The 21,516-nt window shown below is 40.6% G+C and overlaps 1 protein-coding gene across 2 annotated transcripts in view; it reads right to left on the bottom strand.

Annotated features, from left to right (window-relative positions):
* Positions 1-21,516, bottom strand: part of fam81b (family with sequence similarity 81 member B) — a 38,674-nt gene that overhangs the window by 13,092 nt on the left and 4,066 nt on the right. For both annotated transcript variants that reach the window (XM_072583183.1, XM_072583192.1), the window contains 4 exons: positions 8,901-9,150; positions 4,408-4,526; positions 1,997-2,126; positions 1,656-1,762 (listed from right to left, as the gene is read on the bottom strand). In XM_072583183.1, coding sequence (XP_072439284.1) covers positions 1,656-1,762; positions 1,997-2,126; positions 4,408-4,526; positions 8,901-9,150 — 606 coding nt within the window. The remainder of the gene's footprint in view (positions 1-1,655; positions 1,763-1,996; positions 2,127-4,407; positions 4,527-8,900; positions 9,151-21,516) is intronic.

Genomic DNA, 21,516 nt, shown 5'->3' with positions numbered 1-21,516 from the left:
TCTGCGGTAACTTCTTGGAATTCTCACATTCGTGAAACACATAAGTGTTACACAGATTATACGAGCAGAATCATGTCCAAACTTTTCCACAGCTACTTTTGGAGGAAGAGAAACAGGGCTGTTTTAAATAACAAAGGAAAGTTTTGACAAACTTTCATTGGGTTTCAATTTAATGTTGCTTGCTGCATTTCAAAACAAAGAAAAACCTTTCAATTTAGTTATGAATTATTCCTTCAATTAGGAATCTGCGCATGACAAAGGTACATTGTCATCTTCTAACTTGCTTGACCAACCTCATTAAACTTTTAAAAGAGGCAACAGAAAGTAGACAAGAGTAATGTAGTAGATGTAGTTCATAGAAGGCATTTTGAAACTTTGAATAATGTAAAGTAGCCATAGTCCCAGAGGACTGTTGTCTCATTCCAAAGAGATCACTAGAGGTGAGTTGAACCTGGGGCTTATCACACCTCATGTGAGGAGAGGCAAAGTTGAGAAGGCATGATTTTCAATGGTAACCTCAGCGAGAATGGGAATTGAATGCATGCTATTGTCATTTACACATTATAAACCAGCTACCCAGCCAATTGAGCTAACCAATCCTAATACAAGTAATGGAGTAAGTAATAGACTGATGAATAAGGTCAAGGAATATAGACTCACGTGGTAGGTAGCAAAATGAATGACCATCTGGCTTCAAGACAAAAAGCAGGGGAATAGAATTCTTATTAAGAGTGACAAAAGGTGGGAAGTGGTGTTCCACAAAGATCAGCCCTGGACTCACTGTTAGTCACAATTTATATTCATGATTAAGGTTTTAAATCAAAATATAATTTCTAATATTGCTGTAGACACCAAATTATGATGTGGTCAATGAGGAGGACTGACAACAAATTACAAATTTGTAGCTGGGACAAGTTCAGGAAAATGAATTTTAACATAGAAAAATGTGAGGTATTACATTGGGGAACAAAAATAAGGAGGTTGCATGTTATCTAGAAAATAAAATCTAATCAGAGGAAAGGAGCATCTGGAGGTACAAATGCACAAATCACTAAAAACAAACTTAATACAAATTAACAAGGCGCGAAATAAATTTACAGGAATTACAAAAAAATGGGAGTATGCCTAACAGCTGAGAATGAACATGCTGGGGTTTCTTTTCCCTTGCAAAAGAAAGCTGTAGGAGATCCAACAGCAGTCTTTACAGATATAAAAATGTTTCCCATTTATGAATAGGACCAAAATTAAAGACAGCAATGCAAGATTGTCTCCTCAAATTCAAATAGAAGATTCAGAAGATACTTTTTGTCAGTGACTGGGTGAGAATATGGAACTCAGTACAATGAGGAGAATAGTATGAATGCTTTTTCTGGGGATGGTAGATACGTATAGGAGGAACAAGAGAATAATTCTAATAATGTTAGATGAGGAGGCTTCAGTTGGGCATAAATGTCAACATGACAAGTTGGGCCAAATGACCCGTTTCAGTGTTGTGTATGCCGCATAATTCTGAGTTAATAATTCAATTTATGTAGTTGTTCTAAATTAACTCTTAAATATCAGTTAAATCTCCAAAGACTTCAAATAGAATAATTCAACAAAATGAATGTGGTAAAAATTAACACATTCATATTTCACATTTATAAAAAATTTACTTGAAATCTAGTCGCTGAAGTTCATGTTGTAGCTCTCCTCTTGCAGTCTTTAAGTTCGTATTATGTTCACATTTAGAGTTATCTATATTTCTCAGTAGTTGTGTCACCTATTATAAAAACAATGACATAAATGATTATGTTTCCATGCTCTGGAAACATCAACATTACACAATATCCTAAAATGCTGCACTTCCTAAAGTTTTCTCTCCTTCCAGAGTCCATCTCTGTCTATGTACACATAACTAACAAACACTTTGGTGTGAAAGTTTTGATAACATTAACAAATTACATTTATATCAAGAACTCCATTCACATAACTTATCTGAAAAAAATCTACCAACCTTAATTTCCAATTCTTTGATTTGCTCTTGGAAGGAAGACTTAGCATCTTGAACATCTTTCTTTACTTTTTGAATCTCATTGTTGGTTATGCTGACATCCCCAGCTAGCTTGGAGATACTGGCATCGCACCTTGTGTTGGAAAACAACATTATAAAGCCAGTTCACTACTTTAAATTGACAGAAATTAAGCAGGTTCCCATATTCATTTGCAACCCTCCCCATTCCATTTTTCTTCTGCTGGGCAACACTTGGGGAATTGGCTTCACAGGTACAGGCAACCTGCCCCTTCAAGCCTAGGGAGATGAGCTTTGTATTAGAAGTCACGCCAGTGCAGTTAAGACATAAGATTAGGAAGACAAAAATAATCATAGCACCAAGAAAGGGAAGAAAACGGGATGCAAGAAGAGAACAGACTGTGAACTAATGACAAATTCTGCTGAGGAAGTGATAAACCAGCCAGTATAAGGCAGTAAAATAAGTAATAAAATGCTTCATGGTTACATAAACCAGACAAATGTGAGGTGATGCATTTTGGAAGGTCAAGTACAGGTGGAAATTATACAGTGAATGGCAGAACCCTTAGGAGTATTGATACACAAAGGTATCTGGATCTGCCAGATCAGTGAAGGTGGCAGGTAGATAAGATAGTGAAAAAGGCTTATGGCATGCTTGCCTTCATTGGAAGGGGCATTGAGTATAAGGAAAGATAAGTTAATATGCAACTTAACCGAACTTTAGTTAGGCCATTATTGGAATACAGTTCTGGTCACCACACTACCAGAAGGATGTGAATGCTTTGAAAAAGGTACAGAAAGGATTTACCAGGATGTTGCCTGGAATGGGGGATTTTAGCTTTGAAGAAAGATTGGTTAGACTGAATTTATTTTCACTGGAACACAGGAGGTTGAGGGGCCACTTGATAGAAGTTTATAGCATTGTGAATGATATGAATAGAGTGGAATGTATGAGGTTTTTTCCGAGAGTGGAGAGGTCAATTAACAGGGCACACACATTCAAGAGGAGAAATTTGAAAGAGATGTGTGAGGCATTCTTATTACACAAAGGCTGGTGAGTGCCTGGAATAGATTACTAGAAGAGGTGGTGGAAGCAGACACAATAGCAGCATTCAAGAAGCATTTGAATGAATAAATGAATAGGAAGGGAATAGAGGGATACCGATTCTGTAAGGGAAGACAGTTTTACTATGGAAAGGCAAAATGTTTTGGTGAGGCTTGAGGGGTGAAGGGCCTGTTCCTGTGCTGTATTGTTCTTTATAACTGACCAGCTAGTACTGTGCCACAATCAGCAGAAAGAATTATAGACATTATAACATTAGCTGCTGTCTCATTGAGTAACCAAAAGAACTACATTGATCCAATTGCAGGCAATACTCAAAAAAAATCAGAGCTTTGAGGGAATTCAACAAATGTCAATTCTGTCAGCTTCTAAACAAATGGATCAATTCATATAAATGTAAAATCCAGATAGTATCAGCTATTGCTCAGATTTGGTTCAAATTTGAATAAGTGGACAAAAATATCTGCTTATTTATCTACTAAATAAACAGATTTTATCTTTTCTTGCTAGTAAGTATCAATATTGCAATATTTTGTAGGCAGTAGTTTTTAAACTTCTGAAAGTCTTCATGTTTTCATTCATTCTAAGTGATTTTTAGCAAGAAATCTTTACAGTTCGAAGCCATGTTTGTCAAACATTGTTCAGCAGCTTAATCTTTGCAAACAAGTACTTCATTTATGTTGTCAATACCACATGCACACTCACCTGAGTCATACATTATGATCCAGTCCATAAATAAGAATGAATTCGCATTCCCCCATCTCTTTTCTGGTTTGCACTTTAGATAATTAATTAAAATAAACACCAAATTTAACATCATTACAAATGAATTATTGCGTAGATTGGAAAATAACCCTGGTTGAACTGTCTCCAAAGATTTTACCCCCAAAATGCTTTTATTTACTATTTTGCATAATTATCAAAAAATGCATAATGAACTTTTGTGAGATGATGCCTCTGGGTACAAAATTGGATATAGTTAGGATTGCAAAACAGGCAGTATTGTGTTTGTTGCCTGACATAGCTAGTTATCAATTCTTTTGAGGTTAATTGAAATGAATATCAGGCAGGCTGATAATAGATGGCAGACCAAATATCAGTAGTTTTACATCGTCACTCATGTTCAATTTAATTCCTTGTAACTGCACAGGCAATTAGACAGAAATTGTCAGGATTCTTACTAGATGGTGTTAATCTTAAATAATCCTTTCAAACCAAGAGCTGGTTGTAGATTTGTATGTGTAAGTGTGGTCTTGGCCTTAGTTTAGGTAGTGTGTTTATGCTTTAGTATTTTTATGTGTTTTCCTGCCAATCTGAGCTCCATTCCTCATACCTGGCAACTCTTCCACGGAGGTCCCCAATCCCAAGCAAATGTTTCTGGTTCAGGCTATGAACTGCGAAGCTAGTCCCAGTAGTCACACCATCACGTCTTCTAATCTGTTCTTCTAGAACCTAGGAAGACATCACATGAGGACATTGTTTCAAATCCCACGACAGCAACTGGTGGAATGAATAAGTTAGGAACTAAAAGCCAGTTTTTGGAAGGTTGAATTTTAACTGCCATTGGCAATGGCCTGACAAGCCATTCAGTTCTCCCAAACACTACAGAAAAGTTAAAAATGAACAAAACTAAATGGACTATCTGGCATCAACAGTGGAAATATCAATGGCACACCCTGGGCTTGTCAATTATCCAAAGCTCTCCTCCTTAAATATGGAGGCTTGTGCTAAAAACAGTCTGTTCCACAAAGTAGTCAAGCAACAGTCTGTTATAATCATGCCCAACAAATTATACCTTGCAGGTAATGCCCCAAACACCACTGTCACCTTTCTTGGCTATGTCCTGTCCCACAATTACACAGAGATGGTGCACGATGGTGTACAATTGGGAATTACCGTGGGACTCAACATTGATTCTGTGTCTCATGATGCCATATGACATCAACCCCAAAAGGCAAGGAACCTCCTGCTAATTATCAATTATTGCCCAAGCCATTCAGCCAATGAATCTGCACTGCTGCACGTTGAAAGCCAATTGGAAGCTTGTAAGAAACCCTGACGATGGCAATGCTGTAGATTTGTTTAGAGAACTTAAATATTCATCTCCAAGAGTAGTTCAGTAGCACTATTACTGACCAAACTGGCCAAGTCCTGATGGACTCAGCTGCTAGAATTGATATGTAACAGGTAGTGAGGAAAAATCTTATTAACTTTGCCTTTACAAATCTAGCTGTTACAGATGAATATCCATGGTTGAAGGGACCACCTGTCTTCACATTGAGGATAACCTCTATCCTGGTCCACTGGCAGGAGTTCCTCAGGATAGCTTACCAGGCCAAAGCAGTTTCAGATACATCATTAATGATCTTCTTTGTTTCATAGTCAGAAGTGGGGATGATGATAGCTGATTTTACAGTGTTTGGTACTATTCACAATGATGCAGATACTGACGCAATCTGTGTCCATATGCAGGTAGATCTTCTCTTCAGTATTTACGAACGAGAGGGACTGTATTGTTGAAGAGGAGACTGTGAAACGGACTGATAAGCTAGAAGAGATACCTGTTAGGAAGGAAGATGTGTTGGACATTTTGAACAACTTGAGGATAGACAAGTCCCCCGGGCCTGACGGGATATATCCTAGGATTATGTGGGAAGCAAGAGAGGAAATTGCAGTACCGTTGGCAATGATCTTCTCGTCTTCACTGGCAACTGGGGTGGTACCAGGGGACTGGAGAGTAGCGAATGTTGTGCCCCTGTTCAAAAAAGGGAATAGGGATAACTCTGGGAATTACAGGCCAGTTAGTCTTACTTCTGTGGTAGGCAAAGTAATGGAAAGGGTACTGAGGGATAGGATTTACGAGTATCTGGAAAGACACTGCTTGATTAGGGACAGCCAGCACGGATTTGTGAAGGGTAGGTCTTGCCTTACAAGTCTTATTGAATTCTTTGAGGAGGTGACCAAGCATGTGGATGAGGGTAGAGCAGTGGATGTAGTGTACATGGATTTTAATAAGGCACTTGATAAGGTTCCCCATGGTAGGCTTATGCAGAAAGTCAGGAGGCATGGGATAGAGGGAAATTTGGCCAATTGGATAGAAAACTGGCTAACCGGTCGAAGTCAGAGAGTGGTGGTAGATGGTAAATATTCAGCATGGAGTCCAGTTACAAGTGGAGTTCCGCAGGGATCAGTTCTGGGTCCTCTGCTGTTTGTAATTTTTATTAATGACTTAGAGGAGGGAGTCGAAGGGTGGGTCAGTAAATTTGCAGATGATACAAAGATAGGTGGAGTTGTGGACAGTGAGGAGGGCTGTTGTCGGCTGCAGAGGGACTTAGATATGATGCAGAGCTGGGCTGAGGAGTGGCAGATGGAGTTCAACCCTGCCAAGTGTGAGGTTGTCCATTTTGGAAGAACAAATAAGAATGCGGAATACAGGGTTAATGGTAGGGTTCTTGGTCAGGTGGAGGAACAGAGGGATCTTGGGGTCTATGTAAATAGATCTTTGAAGGTTGCCACTCAGGTGGATAGAGTTTGTAAGAAGGCCTATGGAGTATTATCGTTCATTAGCAGAGGGATTGAATTCAAGAGTCGTGAGGTGATGTTGCAGCTGTACAGGACTTTGGTTAGGCCACATTTGGAGTACTGTGTGCAGTTCTGGTCGCCTCACTTTAGGAAAGATGTGGAAGCTTTGGAGAGGGTGCAGAGAAGATTTACCAGGATGTTGCCTGGAATGGAGAGTAGGTCGTACGAGGATAGGTTGAGAGTTCTCGGCCTTTTCTCGTTGGAATGGCAAAGGATGAGGGGTGACTTGATAGAGGTTTATAAGATGATCAGAGGAATAGATAGAGTAGACAGTCAGAAACTTTTTCCCCGGGTACAACAGAGTGTTACAAGGGGACATAAATTTAAGGTGAAGGGTGGAAGGTATAGGGGAGATGTCAGGGGTGGGTTCTTTACCCAGAGAGTGGTGGGGGCATGGAATGCGCTGCCCGAGGGAGTGGTAGAGTCAGATTCATTGGCGACCTTTAAGCGGCATTTGGATAGGTACATGGATGGGTGCTTAATCTAGGATAGAAGTTCGGCACAACATCGTGGGCCGAAGGGCCTGTTCTGTGCTGTATTGTTCTATGTTCTATGTTCTATGTTCTATCTGGACAACATTCAGGCTTGGGTTGATACATGGCAAGCAACATGCAATGGTATCTCCAACAGGAGAGGATCAAACCATTTCCCCTTGATACTAAATGACATTCACTGAATGCCCCAGTATTGTCATATTGGAGGGTACCATTGACCAACTATATAAATGACATGATTACAAGAGTAGGTCAGAGGTTGGGAACTCAGAAGTGAGGATCTCACCTTCTACCTCCTCAAAGCCTGTCCACCATCTGCAATAAACAGAGCAGGGGTGTGATATAATGCTCTTCATTTGCCTTGGGATGAGTGCAGCTCTAACAACATTCAAGAAGCTCAACCCCATCCAGGACAAAGCATTCCATTTGAATGGAACTGGATTCACATTACACATTCACTCCCTATGCCAGTGGCATCAGCGTGTATCATATCCAGCATGCAACTGCACAACTTGCCAAGGCTCCATCAGCGGATCCTTGCAAACCTGTGGCCTCTACCAAATGGGAAGGCGAAGGTAGGATATGGATGTAAATACCACAAAGTGAAAGTTCCTCTTCAAGCCAAATACCATTCTGACTTTGATGTATATTGGCATTTCTACATTGTTGAAGAGTGTGGTGCTGGAAAAGCACAGTTCGTCAGACAGCATCCGAGGAGCAGGAGCATCGACATTTCAAGCATCAATGCTCAACACGTCGATTCTCCTGCTCCTTGGATGCTGCCCGACTGGTTGAGCTTTTCCGGCACCACACTCTTCGACTCTATGATCTCCAGCATCTGCAGTCCTCACTTTCTCCTAGTTGATTTTTATGGTGTTGTTGGTCAAAAACCTGGAACTCACTTCTAATGGACATTAGCAGTTCAAAAAGGCAGCCCATCTCAAGGGCAATTAAAAATGGGGAATGATTGCTCACCGACCCTGTGATGTCTACACTTAGTGAAAGAATAAATTGTTTAAAAATGCCCACTAAAGAATGGAAGAATACTATACATAGTTTCCCAAAATACAAAGGAGCTGACTTTAAGACACAGCACCCAACTGCAGTGTTATACTGTGCTTCAAACATTATTCTTCTTCCAAAAGAACTTACATTATCTCAATACTTTCCTCAGGCTTTGAATCTTTACACCAAGTTTTTATGTTCCAACAAATGCTAATAAATATGGACATTTTGACATAAACCAAAATTAATGCAAATTGCAATGAGATTTGCACAAAAAAAATCAATAAAACTTAATATGGAAGAGGTTAAAAAAATGTTAACCTTTCAATAGAAAACTCTTAACAGATAAATTTACCTTTACCAGTTATCAAATCGGCAGCCTGATCTTTTTCTCATGGTGTTGCCGCAGTGATGAGAATAAAAACCATCTACAACAAGTTTAATTTTATGAGATTATTACTGATTATGTTACTTGGAACAATTTATTCATGAACTTACTGATACTGTGAGGAAGCTGATTGGATTTATTGTAAAACACTACACATCTATCTGTAGGTGGCAGACTTATGGCAGTTCAGTAGATTGAAGATGGATGGATACATACCCTGAATTCTCTTGGATTTTGTTTTCCTGACTCATAATGCCACACTGGCTGTAGCAACATGCAGTAATTAGGACAAATGTGGCAGACTCACTCATATCATTTCCATGATGATAAGTAAGAACAGCAAAAGAAATAAAGTACCTCTATATCATTACTTAGTTGTTTGAGAATCCTTGCTGTAACTTGTATGTGGTTTTCCAGAAGCTGTTGGGATACTTTTTCAACTGGGTAGTGGCCCTGGTTTCCTCTCAAGTGGGTAATGATGTCTTCTTTAATCTGAAAAGCTTGCTCCAGAAGTGTTGCAGTAGTCCTTTCCTGGTTGGATATACGATCATCCATCATTTGTAAGTAGCTCTTTGTCACTACTGGAACTTGAAGCAAAGTGTGGTCTCTGGGTAAACAAAACAAAAAGAAGTTGAACATTGAACATTGAAGATAGGATGGAAGGTCAGTCATTTATCCTTTTAAAACCTATTTTTCTGCTCAGTAAGATTGCAAATGGTCTATAACCTAAGTCCAGCACACTGACCTTTGCCCTCTATCCCTCAATAACCTTGGCTAGCAAAAGTCTATTGATCACAAACACAACAACAACTTATATTTATACAACAGTATTCATATCATGAAATGTTCCAAGGTACTTTGCAAGAACATTGTAAAATGACATTAACTCACAAAAGGCAAAATTAGGTTAAATGATTAATTTGTCCAAAGCTTGGAGCCGAAGTAACTGAAGACATCACTACCATGACTGGAAGCAATTCTGATGCTGAATGTGTAGGACGTCAGAATTAGAGGGTCACAGGTGTCTCAGAGGGTTGTGGAGTTGTAAGTGATTACAGAGTTAGGTTAAGGGCAAGGCTATAAGGAATTTCCAAACAAAGATGGGAATTTTAAAATCAAGACACTGTTTGTCATTTTGATTCAGGGTAGATCTGTGAGCTTAAGGAATAGGTGAAGAAGATTTACTCCGAGTCACAAAACATGCAGCAGAGTTTTGGAAGGCCTCATGTTAGCAGAGGGCAGAATGTGGGAGAGTATGTTATAAGATAATGATTCTGAAGGCGTTAATCTTCATATTACAGTGGCTCCACTCATTCTATTGATGTTATTCTCAGTATTTAGGTAACAAAAAGAAGTTCTGTTCAGAGGGTACAAATGCATCTATGCCAGCTCCCTATGGTCCTAATAATCATGCCTGACTAAACCCAATAGTATTTATTGCTATTGTGCAAGAAAGTGTGAGATACTGTGTTATAGGCTATCTTTATTAACTCATTCACCAGTTCGCTATATTTATTAATACGGAGTTCCCGTTCATTTATTCATAATCCTTTGCTAACCCGTTATTTACCATAACACTGTTTCATTCATTCATAAAACTGCGGTTTTGTAGTATCCAAGTTTACAAACAACTCTTTCAAACCCATTACTGTATTTCCACACCTTATCAGCCCTTGCTACAAGCAGTGTTTACCTCTGAATAAGTGCAACATACAGAACAATACCACCCCCATCAAGTGTCCATGAAACATTATAATATTAATCAGCCCTTACCAACCATATCGTGGACTGAATAGATTAAGCAACTGTTAAATACCTTTTAACTGGGCCATTATCCCTTTAAGAAACTAACTAACAAAACCGTGTTTCCAAGAAATTGCATGAATGAATGAAACTTGTACCAGCAAATTGTAAATAAATCTCACAACCCAGCTACAGTAATCAGTTTAATTTCCTTTATTCTTTCATTAAATATAGGTACAATTTTTAACTTATTTAGGGCATATTTGCCAAGCATTTTTACTAATATTTACTAACTTAAAAGACAAAATGACTAACACTTCCTAATTATGCAAGTAGGCTGGACAAACATCCCATCTCAAGTAGCAGCCAGCATTTAGCACATGTTTTAAACCATCTCTTGTCTCCCAGGACAGAAGCCCTTCAAACCTTTGTGTACTAAAGATAAAAAAAAAGTAATACCATAGTAATGAAATTTTAATATATGTAAGAACTGTGTATAAAGGGCCCTTGTAAGAACTGTATTTCAGGATTCTATTGCTGCCTTGAACTTGTGCAATGATTGTTAAATAAAGAGGCTATTTTCACCACTCATTAATTCCGCTTGTTATTTGAACACAAATCCACAAAACTTTCTTGTCATCTAAGAGCAGTGCTTCTTCTAAAGGTTCTCTATAGTGGTTCATCGTTTACCACTAATTATAGAGTCATAGAGATGTACAGCACAGAAACAGACACTTTGGTCCAACGCATCCATGCTGACCAGATATGCTAAATTAATCTAGTCCCATTTGCCAGCATTTGATCCATATCCCTCTAAATCCTTCCTATTCATATACCCATCCAGGTGCCTTTTAAATGTTGTAAATGTACCAGCCTCCACCACTTCCTCTGGCAGCTCATTCCATACACGCACCTCTGGGTGAAAATAATTGCCCTTTTATACCTTTTCCTCTCACTTTAAACCTAATGCACTGCCCCATCCAGAGGAAAAATCCTTGACTATTTACTCTATTCATGTCCCTCATGATTTTATAAACTTTGATAAAGTTACTCCTTAGCCTCCGATCCTCCAGGGAAAATAGCCCCAGCCTATTCAGCTTTTTCATATAGCTCAAACCCACCAACCCTGACAACATCCTTATAAACCTTTTCTGAACCTTTTCAAGTTTTACAACATATTGTATGTCCTGTACAATGCCCTGTACAGCTGTAACGTGACCTCCCAACTCCTATACTCAATGTACTGACTAATAAAGGCACATTTACCAAACATTTTCTTCACTACCATGTCTATTTGGGACTCCACTCACTAGATCGGACCAAAGCAACTCAAAGGCAAAAAAGGATCAACAGCAACAAACTGCTTCCTTGTCCAGCACCATGTACTATACCAAATATCAAAAGATACCAGAAGTGGTCATTTGGGAAAATTTCATGTGGTAGCAGTGATCTCCCACCCTCCCTCTCACTCACCAACCCGCATGAAGAAAAGAAATCCAGAAGACCCAATAAAAGTCAAAAATTCAAGCTAAAGAGTTTATCACTTTTAGAGCATTATGGCTTTAAGAGGACACAGACAGTCAGTCAGCAACTGAAATGTGATTAATGGCAGATAGAGACAGCAGCAGTTTTGGAAACAAAATGGCAGGCTCAGCACTCCAAAAGCAAGTCTTCATTCAGAAGCTTCAATGTGCGTGGGTACTTGTGGATTTTAAAAATATGGTCATTGGTCTGGTCACTATTGGCCAAGCTAGCACTTATTCCCCATCCTTAATTGTTCTTGGGAAGATGGTAGTAATCTGCCTTCTTGAAGCACTCCAGTCATTGTGGTATAGGAACACTCACTGCGCTATTAAGGAGTCAGTTCAGGATTTTGATCGAGTGACAGTGAAGGAAATGTGATCTAGTTTCAAGTCAGCATTGTGTGTGGCTTTGATTGGAAATTGCATGTGATAGCGTTGCCATGTATCTGCTGCCCTAGTCCTTCTTAGTAGTGGAGGTCATGAGTTTAGAAGGTGCTGTCGAATAAGCCATGGTGGGTTGTTGCACTGCATCTTGAAGATGGTACACACTGTTGCTATTGTGGATTGGCAGTGGAAGGAATGAAGGTTCAAGGTGTTAGATCAGATGGTATATCAAGCAGCTACTTTTTGCTGAGTAGTGATAAACTTCTTGAGTGTTGTTTGAAGCTGCATTCAATGATCTAGCATGGTAGGAGAAAGAAGAAAGAATGCTGGATGGAAGTGGGCACAGAGTTGGCGGAAGAGTATGATGGGCTATGGGGAATGGCCAGAGGCTTTTAGCTTGCATGGGTACAGGTCTCGGTCTGTGTGGAGTGAGTGTTGTATATTCCATCTTTATTTAGAGAGGTAATTTACCTTTGAATCTAGTCCTGAGACACCTCTTGTGGAGGTTAAGGCATTGTTTAGTGGCGATAAGGACACTAATGGGATTTGAAAGGACAATGGAGTTTGAATGGAGTTCAATCTGGAAAAGTGTGAAGTGATTCACTTTGGAAAGTCAAATTTAAATGTAGAATACAGGGTTAAAGGCAGGATTCTTGACAGTGTGGAGGAACAGAGGGGTCTTGGGGTTTGTCCATAGATCTCTCAAAGTTGCCACCAAAGTTGATAGGGTTGTTAAGAAGACGTATGATGTGTTGGCTTTCATTAACAGGGGGATTAGGTTTAATAGCTGCGAGGTTATGCTGCAGCTCTATAAAGTCCTGGTAGGGCTACACTTGGAATATTGTGTTCAGTTCTGGTTGCTTCACCACAAGAAAGATGTGGAAGCTTTAGAGAGATGCAGAGAAGCTTTACCAGGATGCTGCCTTGACTGGAAGGCATGTCTTATGAAGAAAGGTTGAGGGAGCTAGGGCTGTTCAAATTGGAGTGAAGAAGGATGAGATGTGACTTGATAAAGGTGTACAAGAAGCTGAGAGGCATAGATAGAGTGGATAGCCAGAGACTGTTTCCCAGGGCAGAAATGTCTATCACGATAGGATATAATTTTAAGGTAATTGGAGGAAGGTTTCGGGGAGAGGTAGGTTCTTTACACAGGGTAAAAACAATGAGGTAAAAACAATGACTGCAGATGCTGGAATATCTCTGGGACACCCGCATCAATCAACCACACCGTCCTGTGGCCCAACATTTCAACTCCCCCTCCCACTCTGCCAAGGACATGGAGGTCCTGGGGCTCCTTCACCGCCGCTCCATCACCACCAGACGCCTGGAGGAAGAACACCTCATCTTCCGCCTCGGAACACTTCAACCCCAGGGCATCAATGTGGACTTCACCAGTTTCCTCATTTCCCCTTCCCCCACCTCACCCCAGTTCCAAACTTCCAGCTCAGCACTGTCCCCATGACTTGTCCTACCTGCCTATCTTCTTTTCCACCTATCCACTCCACCCTCCTCCCTGACCTATCACCTTCATTGTCTCCCCCACTCACCTATTGTACTCTATGCTACTTTGTCCTCACCCTCACCCTCCTCTCATTTATCTCTCCACTCTCTAGGCACTCTGCCTGTATTCCTGATGAAGGGCTTTTGCCCGAAACGTCAATTTTACTGATCCTTGGATGCTGCCTGAACTGCAGTGCTTTTCCAGCACCACTCTAATCCAGGTTCTTTACACAGAGAGTGGTGGATGCTTGGAATGTACCACTAGCGGTGGTAGCAGAGTCAGACACCTTCAGGGACATTTCAGCGATTCTTGGATAGACATATGGAAGTTAGTTCAATGAAGAGTATGTAGGTTAGTCTGACCTTAGAGTAGGATTAAAGGCCAGCAAGGACTGTACTGTGCTGTACTGTTCTATGTACTATCTTCTAACGCAATGTATAAAATGTGTATTAATCTTTTGGGACTTGCAAAGTTGTCAAGAAACTGTCCAAATGAAATGAAGCTAAAAAAACTTGGTATTTCAGAGTGCCTGGTTATATAAAACTGCTACAGAATTGGCACAACATGACTCATTTCCCAAACTATCACTTTGACATTGGGGTGCCCTTTTATCCACGTGAGTCATTAAGCACTTCAGTGAAATGTTTATTGACATAAGGTACAAATCACTTAAGTGAAATGCATGTTTAAATAAGTCATTGAATACTTAAGTGAAATGCTTGTTATCATAAGGGACATGTTGAAATAGCTTTCCTTCTATTGGATGTTTATTTTCTATCAATAAGAGTGTTCCTCTTTCAATAGTGATACACAAACATTGGTGCTTTTGTGGCTACTTCCTCTCAGCCAATCTTCTAACTAGGTCAATCATTTGTTTCTAATTCCGTGAGTTTTAATTTTGGTTAACTCATCAATAAATTCAATCAGTTTTGGCAGTCACGGCCTATCATTTATAAATCCAACTTGGCTTTCAAAATTAAAATTTTCATGGTAACCCTATCATTAATTACAGGCCCTGGCAATTTTCCAACAACAGATGTTAGCAGCATTGATCTATATTTCCTTGGTACCTTTATATAATGATATGTGCCACTTTCTAATCTAAAGGGAAGATATCTTGAATCAGCAGTCATCTGGAAAATTATAGTTCGGGCATCTAAAATGTTCTCCCCTACTTCGTGCATAGAATGCAATCCATATTGTCCTGGGGATTTGTCACTCTTTAGCACCATTAATTTCTCACTTTAACTTTATTGGGCTCCCATTCCTGATTCAGTAACAGTTTCCTTGACCTGTCTGATAAACTGACCTCTTCTACTGTAATCACTGATGAAAAGTAATTATTTAGAATGTTAACCATTTTCTCACTGGCACAACTACCATTACTGGTTTTCAAAAAACCCACATTGCCTCAGGCCACACCAATCCTGATGAATGACCACAGACCTGCAATATTGGCTCTGCTGTTTCTCTGAGGAGAAAGTGAGGACTGCAGATGCTGGAGATCAGAGCTGAAAATGTGTTGCTGGAAAAGCACAGCACGTCAGGCAGCATCCAAGGAGCAGGAGAATCGACGTTTTGGGCATGAGCCCTTCTTCAGGAATGAGGAAAGTGTGTCCAGCAGGCTAAGATAAAAGGTAGAGAGGAGGGACTTGGGGGAGGGGTGTTGGAAATGCGATAGGTGGAAGGAGATCAAGGTGAGGGTGATAGGCAGGAGAGGGGGTGGGGGCGGAGAGGTCAGAAAGAAGATTACAGGTTAGGAAGGCGGTGCTGAGTTCAAGGAATTTGACTGAGACAAGGTGGGGGGAGGGGAAATGAGGAAACTGGAGAAATCTGAGTTCATCCCTTGTGGTTGGAGGGTTCCTAGGCGGAAGATGAGGCGCTCTTCCTCCAACCATCATGTTGTTATGGTCTGGCGATGGAGGAGTCCAAGGACCTGCATGTCCTTGGTGGAGTGGGAGGGGGAGTTGAAGTGTTGAGCCACGTGGTGGTTGGGTTAGTTAGTCTGTGTGTAAGTAGGCGGCCTGTCTCCCCAATATAGAGGAAACCATATCGGGTGCAGCGGATGCAGTAAATGATGTTTGTGGAGGTGCAGGTGAATTTGTGGCGGATATGGAAGGATCCCTTGGGACCTTGGAGGGAAGTAAGGGGGGACGTGTGGGCACAGGTTTTGCATTTCTTGCGGTTGCAGGGGAAGGTGCCGGGAGTGGAGGCTGGGTTGGTGGGGGGTGTGGACCTGACAAGGGAGTCGCGGAGGGAGTGGTCTTTTCGGAACGCTGATAGGGGAGGGGAGGGAAATATATCCCTGGTGGTGGGGTCCGTTTGGAGGTTGTGGAAATGATGACGGATGATATGATGTATATGGAGGTTGGTGGGGTGGTAGGTGAGGACCAGTGGGTTCTTTTCCTGGTGGCGATCGGAGGGGCGGGGCTCAAGGGCAGAGGAGATGCGGTGGAGGGCATCGTCGATCACGTCTAGGGAGAAATTGCGGTCTTTAAAGAAGGAGGCCATCTGGGTTATACGGTATTGGAACTGGTCCTCCTGGGAGCAGATGCGGCAGAGACGAAGGAATTGGGAAAATGAGGGATGGCATTTTTACAGGGGACAGGGTGGGAGGAGGTGTAGTCTAGGTAGCTGTGGGAGTCGGTCGGTTTATAGTAAATGTCCGTGTTGATTCGGTCGCCCGAGATAGAAATGAAAGGTCTAGGAAGGGGAGGGAGGAGTCTGAGAAGGTCCAGGTGAATTTGAGGTCAGGGTGGAAGGTGTTGGTAAAGTGGATGAACTGTTCAACCTCCTCGTGGGAGCACGAGGCAGCGCCGATACAATCATCGATGTAGCGGAGGAAATGGTGGTGGTGCCAGTGTTGTTGCGGAAGATGGACTGTTCCACATATCCTACAAAGAGGCAGGCATAGCTGAGGCCCATGCAGGTGCCCATGGCTACTCCTTTGGTTTGGAGGAAGTGGGAGGATTGGAAAGAGAAGTTGTTCAGGGTGAGGACCAGTTCAATCAGTCGAAGGAGGGTGTCAGTGGAAGGGTACTGGTTGGTACTTCGGGAAAGGAAGAAGCGGAGGGCTTTGAGTCCTTCGTGATGGGGGATGGAGGTGTACAGGGACTGGATGTCCATGGTGAAGATAAGGCGTTGGGGACCGGGGAAGCGAAAATCATGGAGGAGGTGGAGGGTGTGGGTGGTGTCTCGAACGTAGGTGGGGAGTTCTTGGACTAAGACTGTGTCGAGGTACGCCCTCCGCCTAGGAACCCTCCAACCACAAGGGATGAACTCAGATTTCTCCAGTTTCCTCATTTCCCCTCCCCCCCACCTTGTCTCAATCAAATCCCTCAAACTCAACACTGCCTTCCTAACCTTCTTCCTAATCTTCTTCCTGACCTCTCCGCCCCCTCCCCCACTCCGGCCTATCACCCTCACCTTGACCTCCTTCCACCTATCGCATTTCCAATGCCCCTCCCCCAAGTCCCTCCTCCCTACCTTTTACCTTAGCCTTTTATCTTAGGCGGAGGGCGTACCTCGACACAGTCTTAGTCCAAGAACTCCCCACCTACTTTCCTCATTCCTGAAGAAGGGCTCATGCCCGAAACATCGATTCTCCTGCTCCTTGGATGCTGCCTGACGTGCTGCGCTTTTCCAGCAACACATTTTCAGCTCTGCTGATTCTCTCCACAGATACTGTGTAACATACTGGACATTGCTTCTGTCTACTCTTCTTTTTCCCAAAGCAGTTGTGAAAATTATTGTTGATTTTTATGTCCCTCATAAGTCTCTTTTCATGCTCCCTTTTTGTAGCTTATTACTTGTTTCGTTATCTGTTGCTGGTTTTTGCATCTTTCTCATTCAGCTAGTTCTTTTTTGCATCTTTGTCAGCTTTTCCTTTTAGTTAACACAATCTCTTATCTCTTTTGTTGTCCATGGCTGTCTTTGTCGGCAAATACAACTTGTGTCCAATAGGGGTAAGGACTATGACTGTATCATGTTAAAATTTTTTTGGAATCCATGCCCTAATGCTCTGTCATTTTACTCTTGAATAGATTTGTCCAATTTACTGAGGACAATCCTTGACTTATCCATTAAAATCAGCCTTAATCAAATCTAGAACCTCAGTTTCTGTCTCAGATTTCTCTCTTTCATAAATGTTTTGAATTCACCATACTATGATCACTGTTAGATAAATGTTCGCTCAACATTAGGTTAAATAATTTTACCTTGCTGTTCATTATTCAATCTAATATGGCTTTAGCCCTTGTTGGTTCCACTACACTTCACTCAGCAAAACTGTTCAAGACAAGAAAGTCATGACTTTTCTCATGTGCTTATCTGCTTATCCAAATTTATGTGAAAATTAAAATCCCCAATGAAATCACTCTGCTTTTGTTACCAGCTTGTTTAACCTCAGGTTTATTCATCTGCTACCAAGGAATCTATAAATAACACAACTATAGTCCTAAATCCTTTTCTACTTCTAATTGAGCCCATTAAAACTTGATTGCCTTTGTACCTCTCATTATATCTTAACTCATCATTGAATTGATTTCATCCTTAATCATAAAGGATTTTCCTTTCTCCTCACATTTTCCCTATCTTTCCTGTAGTACAATCACATTTGGTATGTGATTTAGTTCACCACAGTTCTAAACATTGAACAGCTTCAAATCCATTATGGCTAACATTTAGCATCCAGGTTGTACCTATAACTCTTTGTTCCTTAGACTATAAAGAACATTAATGGATTACTCTCTCCTTCTAATCTAATACCATATTTACTCACATCTCTCCTATTTCTTTCCCATGGTTTAATTATTTTATATATTTTCATTTTCCCTTCCTCAAAACAAAATACATTTTTGCAGGTATTCTACTCTCTTTCCTTTTATTTATTTTCATTCTATTATCTTCACTACTTTCTTCACCTGAGGCCTCCCCAAGTCCATCCTCAAAATTACAAGCTGTCCTGGTGATTGCCCTTGTTGAAAAATTCTATCAAAACCTTAGTCCCAGACCAGTTATCATCTGGAGTCAATCCCAATTAATTTAACATCAACAAGTTAAATAATTAAACTAAAGATCTTCTTAGTTGAAGATATGATCAGCAAAGCTTTTATGTATTTAACTATCTATCATATTTAAAAGTCTTGCATACAGTACACTTAAGAAGGCAATTATGAAACTACTAATTCTTATCTTTATTCTTATCTTTATCTTTGGCTGTTCAGTTAGGGTTCCACCTACAGCCATTCAGCTTTAATTGTCTTTGTAGCCTTGATCTAGTCAGGACACAATGTGAATATCAATAGTTGGCAATGAAATGACCTGTCAAAACTGAGGTCAAGGGTGGAGTTGCAATGTGAAATGCTTCCAACATCTGGACATATCTGAGACAAAGGAAGTTGGTCATGGTTGTTGGATTCTACAGTGTTCATCTCCATTCACAACCCATTTGTCAACAAAACAGCAACACTTGGCTTAATATCCATCTTTGGTTTGTCAAATGGCAGAAAGACTAATACATAAATTTCAGGCAATAGCTCTCCAACAAGGCAAGCCCATTCATTGACACAATCATCACCAAGCTCTCAAAAGGAGCATTCTAGGACTACTCATTGATCAGAAAAATAACTGAATTAGCCTCTAAACAATACAGATAAAGGGCCAGGTTAGAAACAGGATTGTCTATACTGAGTGGTTTACCTCCAAAACCTTCAGTCACCTCTTTATGCTGCAAGGTTTGTTAGGACTGTGAGGGTATGTCTAGATGGTTGCTACTGAATGAAGATACTTGACACCGTACCCAACAGAGCAGTCCACTCCATCAATGCCCAAGCAGTGAAATTAACATTTAGTTCATACATTGCTGTTTACTATGGTTTCAGTATGCATTATCTAGAGGAGGAATTGGAGCAATTTGCCAAACTTATTTCAACAGTTTCCCCCAGCCTTGTAAATTCCTGCATGACAAGTAGCAAATAACAGGCAATTCTCACTTTACCACAGACAGCCGTCCTTCATCATCAATGCCAAGGTGTAATTTCATTCATAGCCCCCATTTGAAGGCACCACAATAAGGACAGAGCAATTTACAGACAAAGTCCAGAAATGTTATCTCAAGGCAGCTAGGAGTGGGAAATTCATAGAACCTAGTGAAGGTTATTCACAGCCTGCAGCCAGATCAAAATAAACAGAATTTGAACAGCACAGAAGGAAGCCAACCAGCCCCTCATGCCTCCTTTAGATCTTCAGTCAAGCATTATTACCTAGTGCCAACCTCCTACTTTCTTTACACACCCTTGCACACTTCTATTCAAATTATCATCCAATGCCATCTCGAATGCCTCAATTGAATCTGCCTCCACCATATTTCCAGTCAGTGCATTCCATACCTTAACGAACTACTGAGTGAAAAACTTTCTTCTCGCATCAACCTTGCTTCATTTGCACATCACTTTAAATCTATGTCCTCTTGTACTTGTTCCCTTTATGAACAGAAACAGTTTCTTCCCATCTGTTCAATCCAGTGCACTCATGATTTTGGGAGCCTCTGTCAAATCACCTCTCAGCTTTCTTCAGGAGAACTGTCTTAAGTTCTTCAATCCAACCTGATAACTGAAGTTTCTCATTCCTGGAACCATTTTCAACAATGACTTCAAATTAGACAACAGAAAGTCAAAACTGAGAAGGTAGGAAAGAATAGAGAAAATAAGAAACAACCCATTGAGGATTTAGAAATAGAATGGGAAGGTTATAAATGTAACCCCACTAATGTTGTGAAAACAGTCAAGTTTACCAAACCAGCTAGGTATATCTAGAATAAAATATCTAGTCACAAAAACCTATCATAAAGTAGAAACAAGAACTCAAATTAACGAAATCACTGAAGATACTTGCAGATTATTTTTTAAAATTCTTTTTTCCTTCAATATACTGTCTACAGGCTCCTGATAAAGTTTACAATATAGCAGAAAAATGTAATTAAAACATGTGAATCTGATTTTTAATCTTGTTCGGATACCTCAGGAATATGTTCAGGTGGAAGTTTTGGTTTCTCTTGAAATTGCTGTTTTTAAATGTTCTCACTTTCTCAGATGAACAAACTACGTCACTGCCTGCCAGGTCCCATAGGCAGAGTCCTTTGGTATGTTTGGTGATGGGAGTCTTTATGCTAAGAGGTATACTTTTCCATTGCCTTAAATTTTATCTTTGGATTTCTAAATTAGCTTCTATATAAGTTCTTCTCCCTCTCTGTTAATTTAAAATAATTTCTCCTTTATTTGACTGGACTGTCGATATAAATGTAGTGGCTACTAGAGCAGTCAGAGGCTAGGAATCCTTCAATGAGTAATTCACTTCCTGAATTCCCAAGCCTGTCAGGATTGTGATGGGATATTCCCCACTTGCCTGGATGAGTGCACCATCAGCAATAGTCAAGAAGCTTGACACGATCTAGGACAAAATAACCTATTTGATCAGAACCTCATCCACAAGTGTGCACTCTCTCCATCACCAGTACCCAATGCTAGCAGTGTGTACCATCTATAAGATGGATTACAGAAATTTACTAAGGCTGTTCGGACAACATCTTCCAAACTGTTAACTACTACCATTTAGAAGAACAGAATAGCTATTTATTTTTATTCACTCAAGGGATGTGGGCACCTCTGGCTAGTCCACCATTTATTGCCCATGCTTAATTGCCCAGATGGTAGTTAAGAATCATCCATGTCACTGTCGGTCTGGAATCACACGTAGGCCAGACCACGTAAGGATGACAGATTTCCTTCCCTACATGGCATTAGTGAAGGAGATGGTTCATTTG

This window comes from Chiloscyllium punctatum, chromosome 2 (assembly GCF_047496795.1).
Source record: "Chiloscyllium punctatum isolate Juve2018m chromosome 2, sChiPun1.3, whole genome shotgun sequence".
Taxonomy (NCBI): domain Eukaryota; kingdom Metazoa; phylum Chordata; class Chondrichthyes; order Orectolobiformes; family Hemiscylliidae; genus Chiloscyllium; species Chiloscyllium punctatum.
This window is presented reverse-complemented; position numbering and strand designations above follow the sequence as displayed.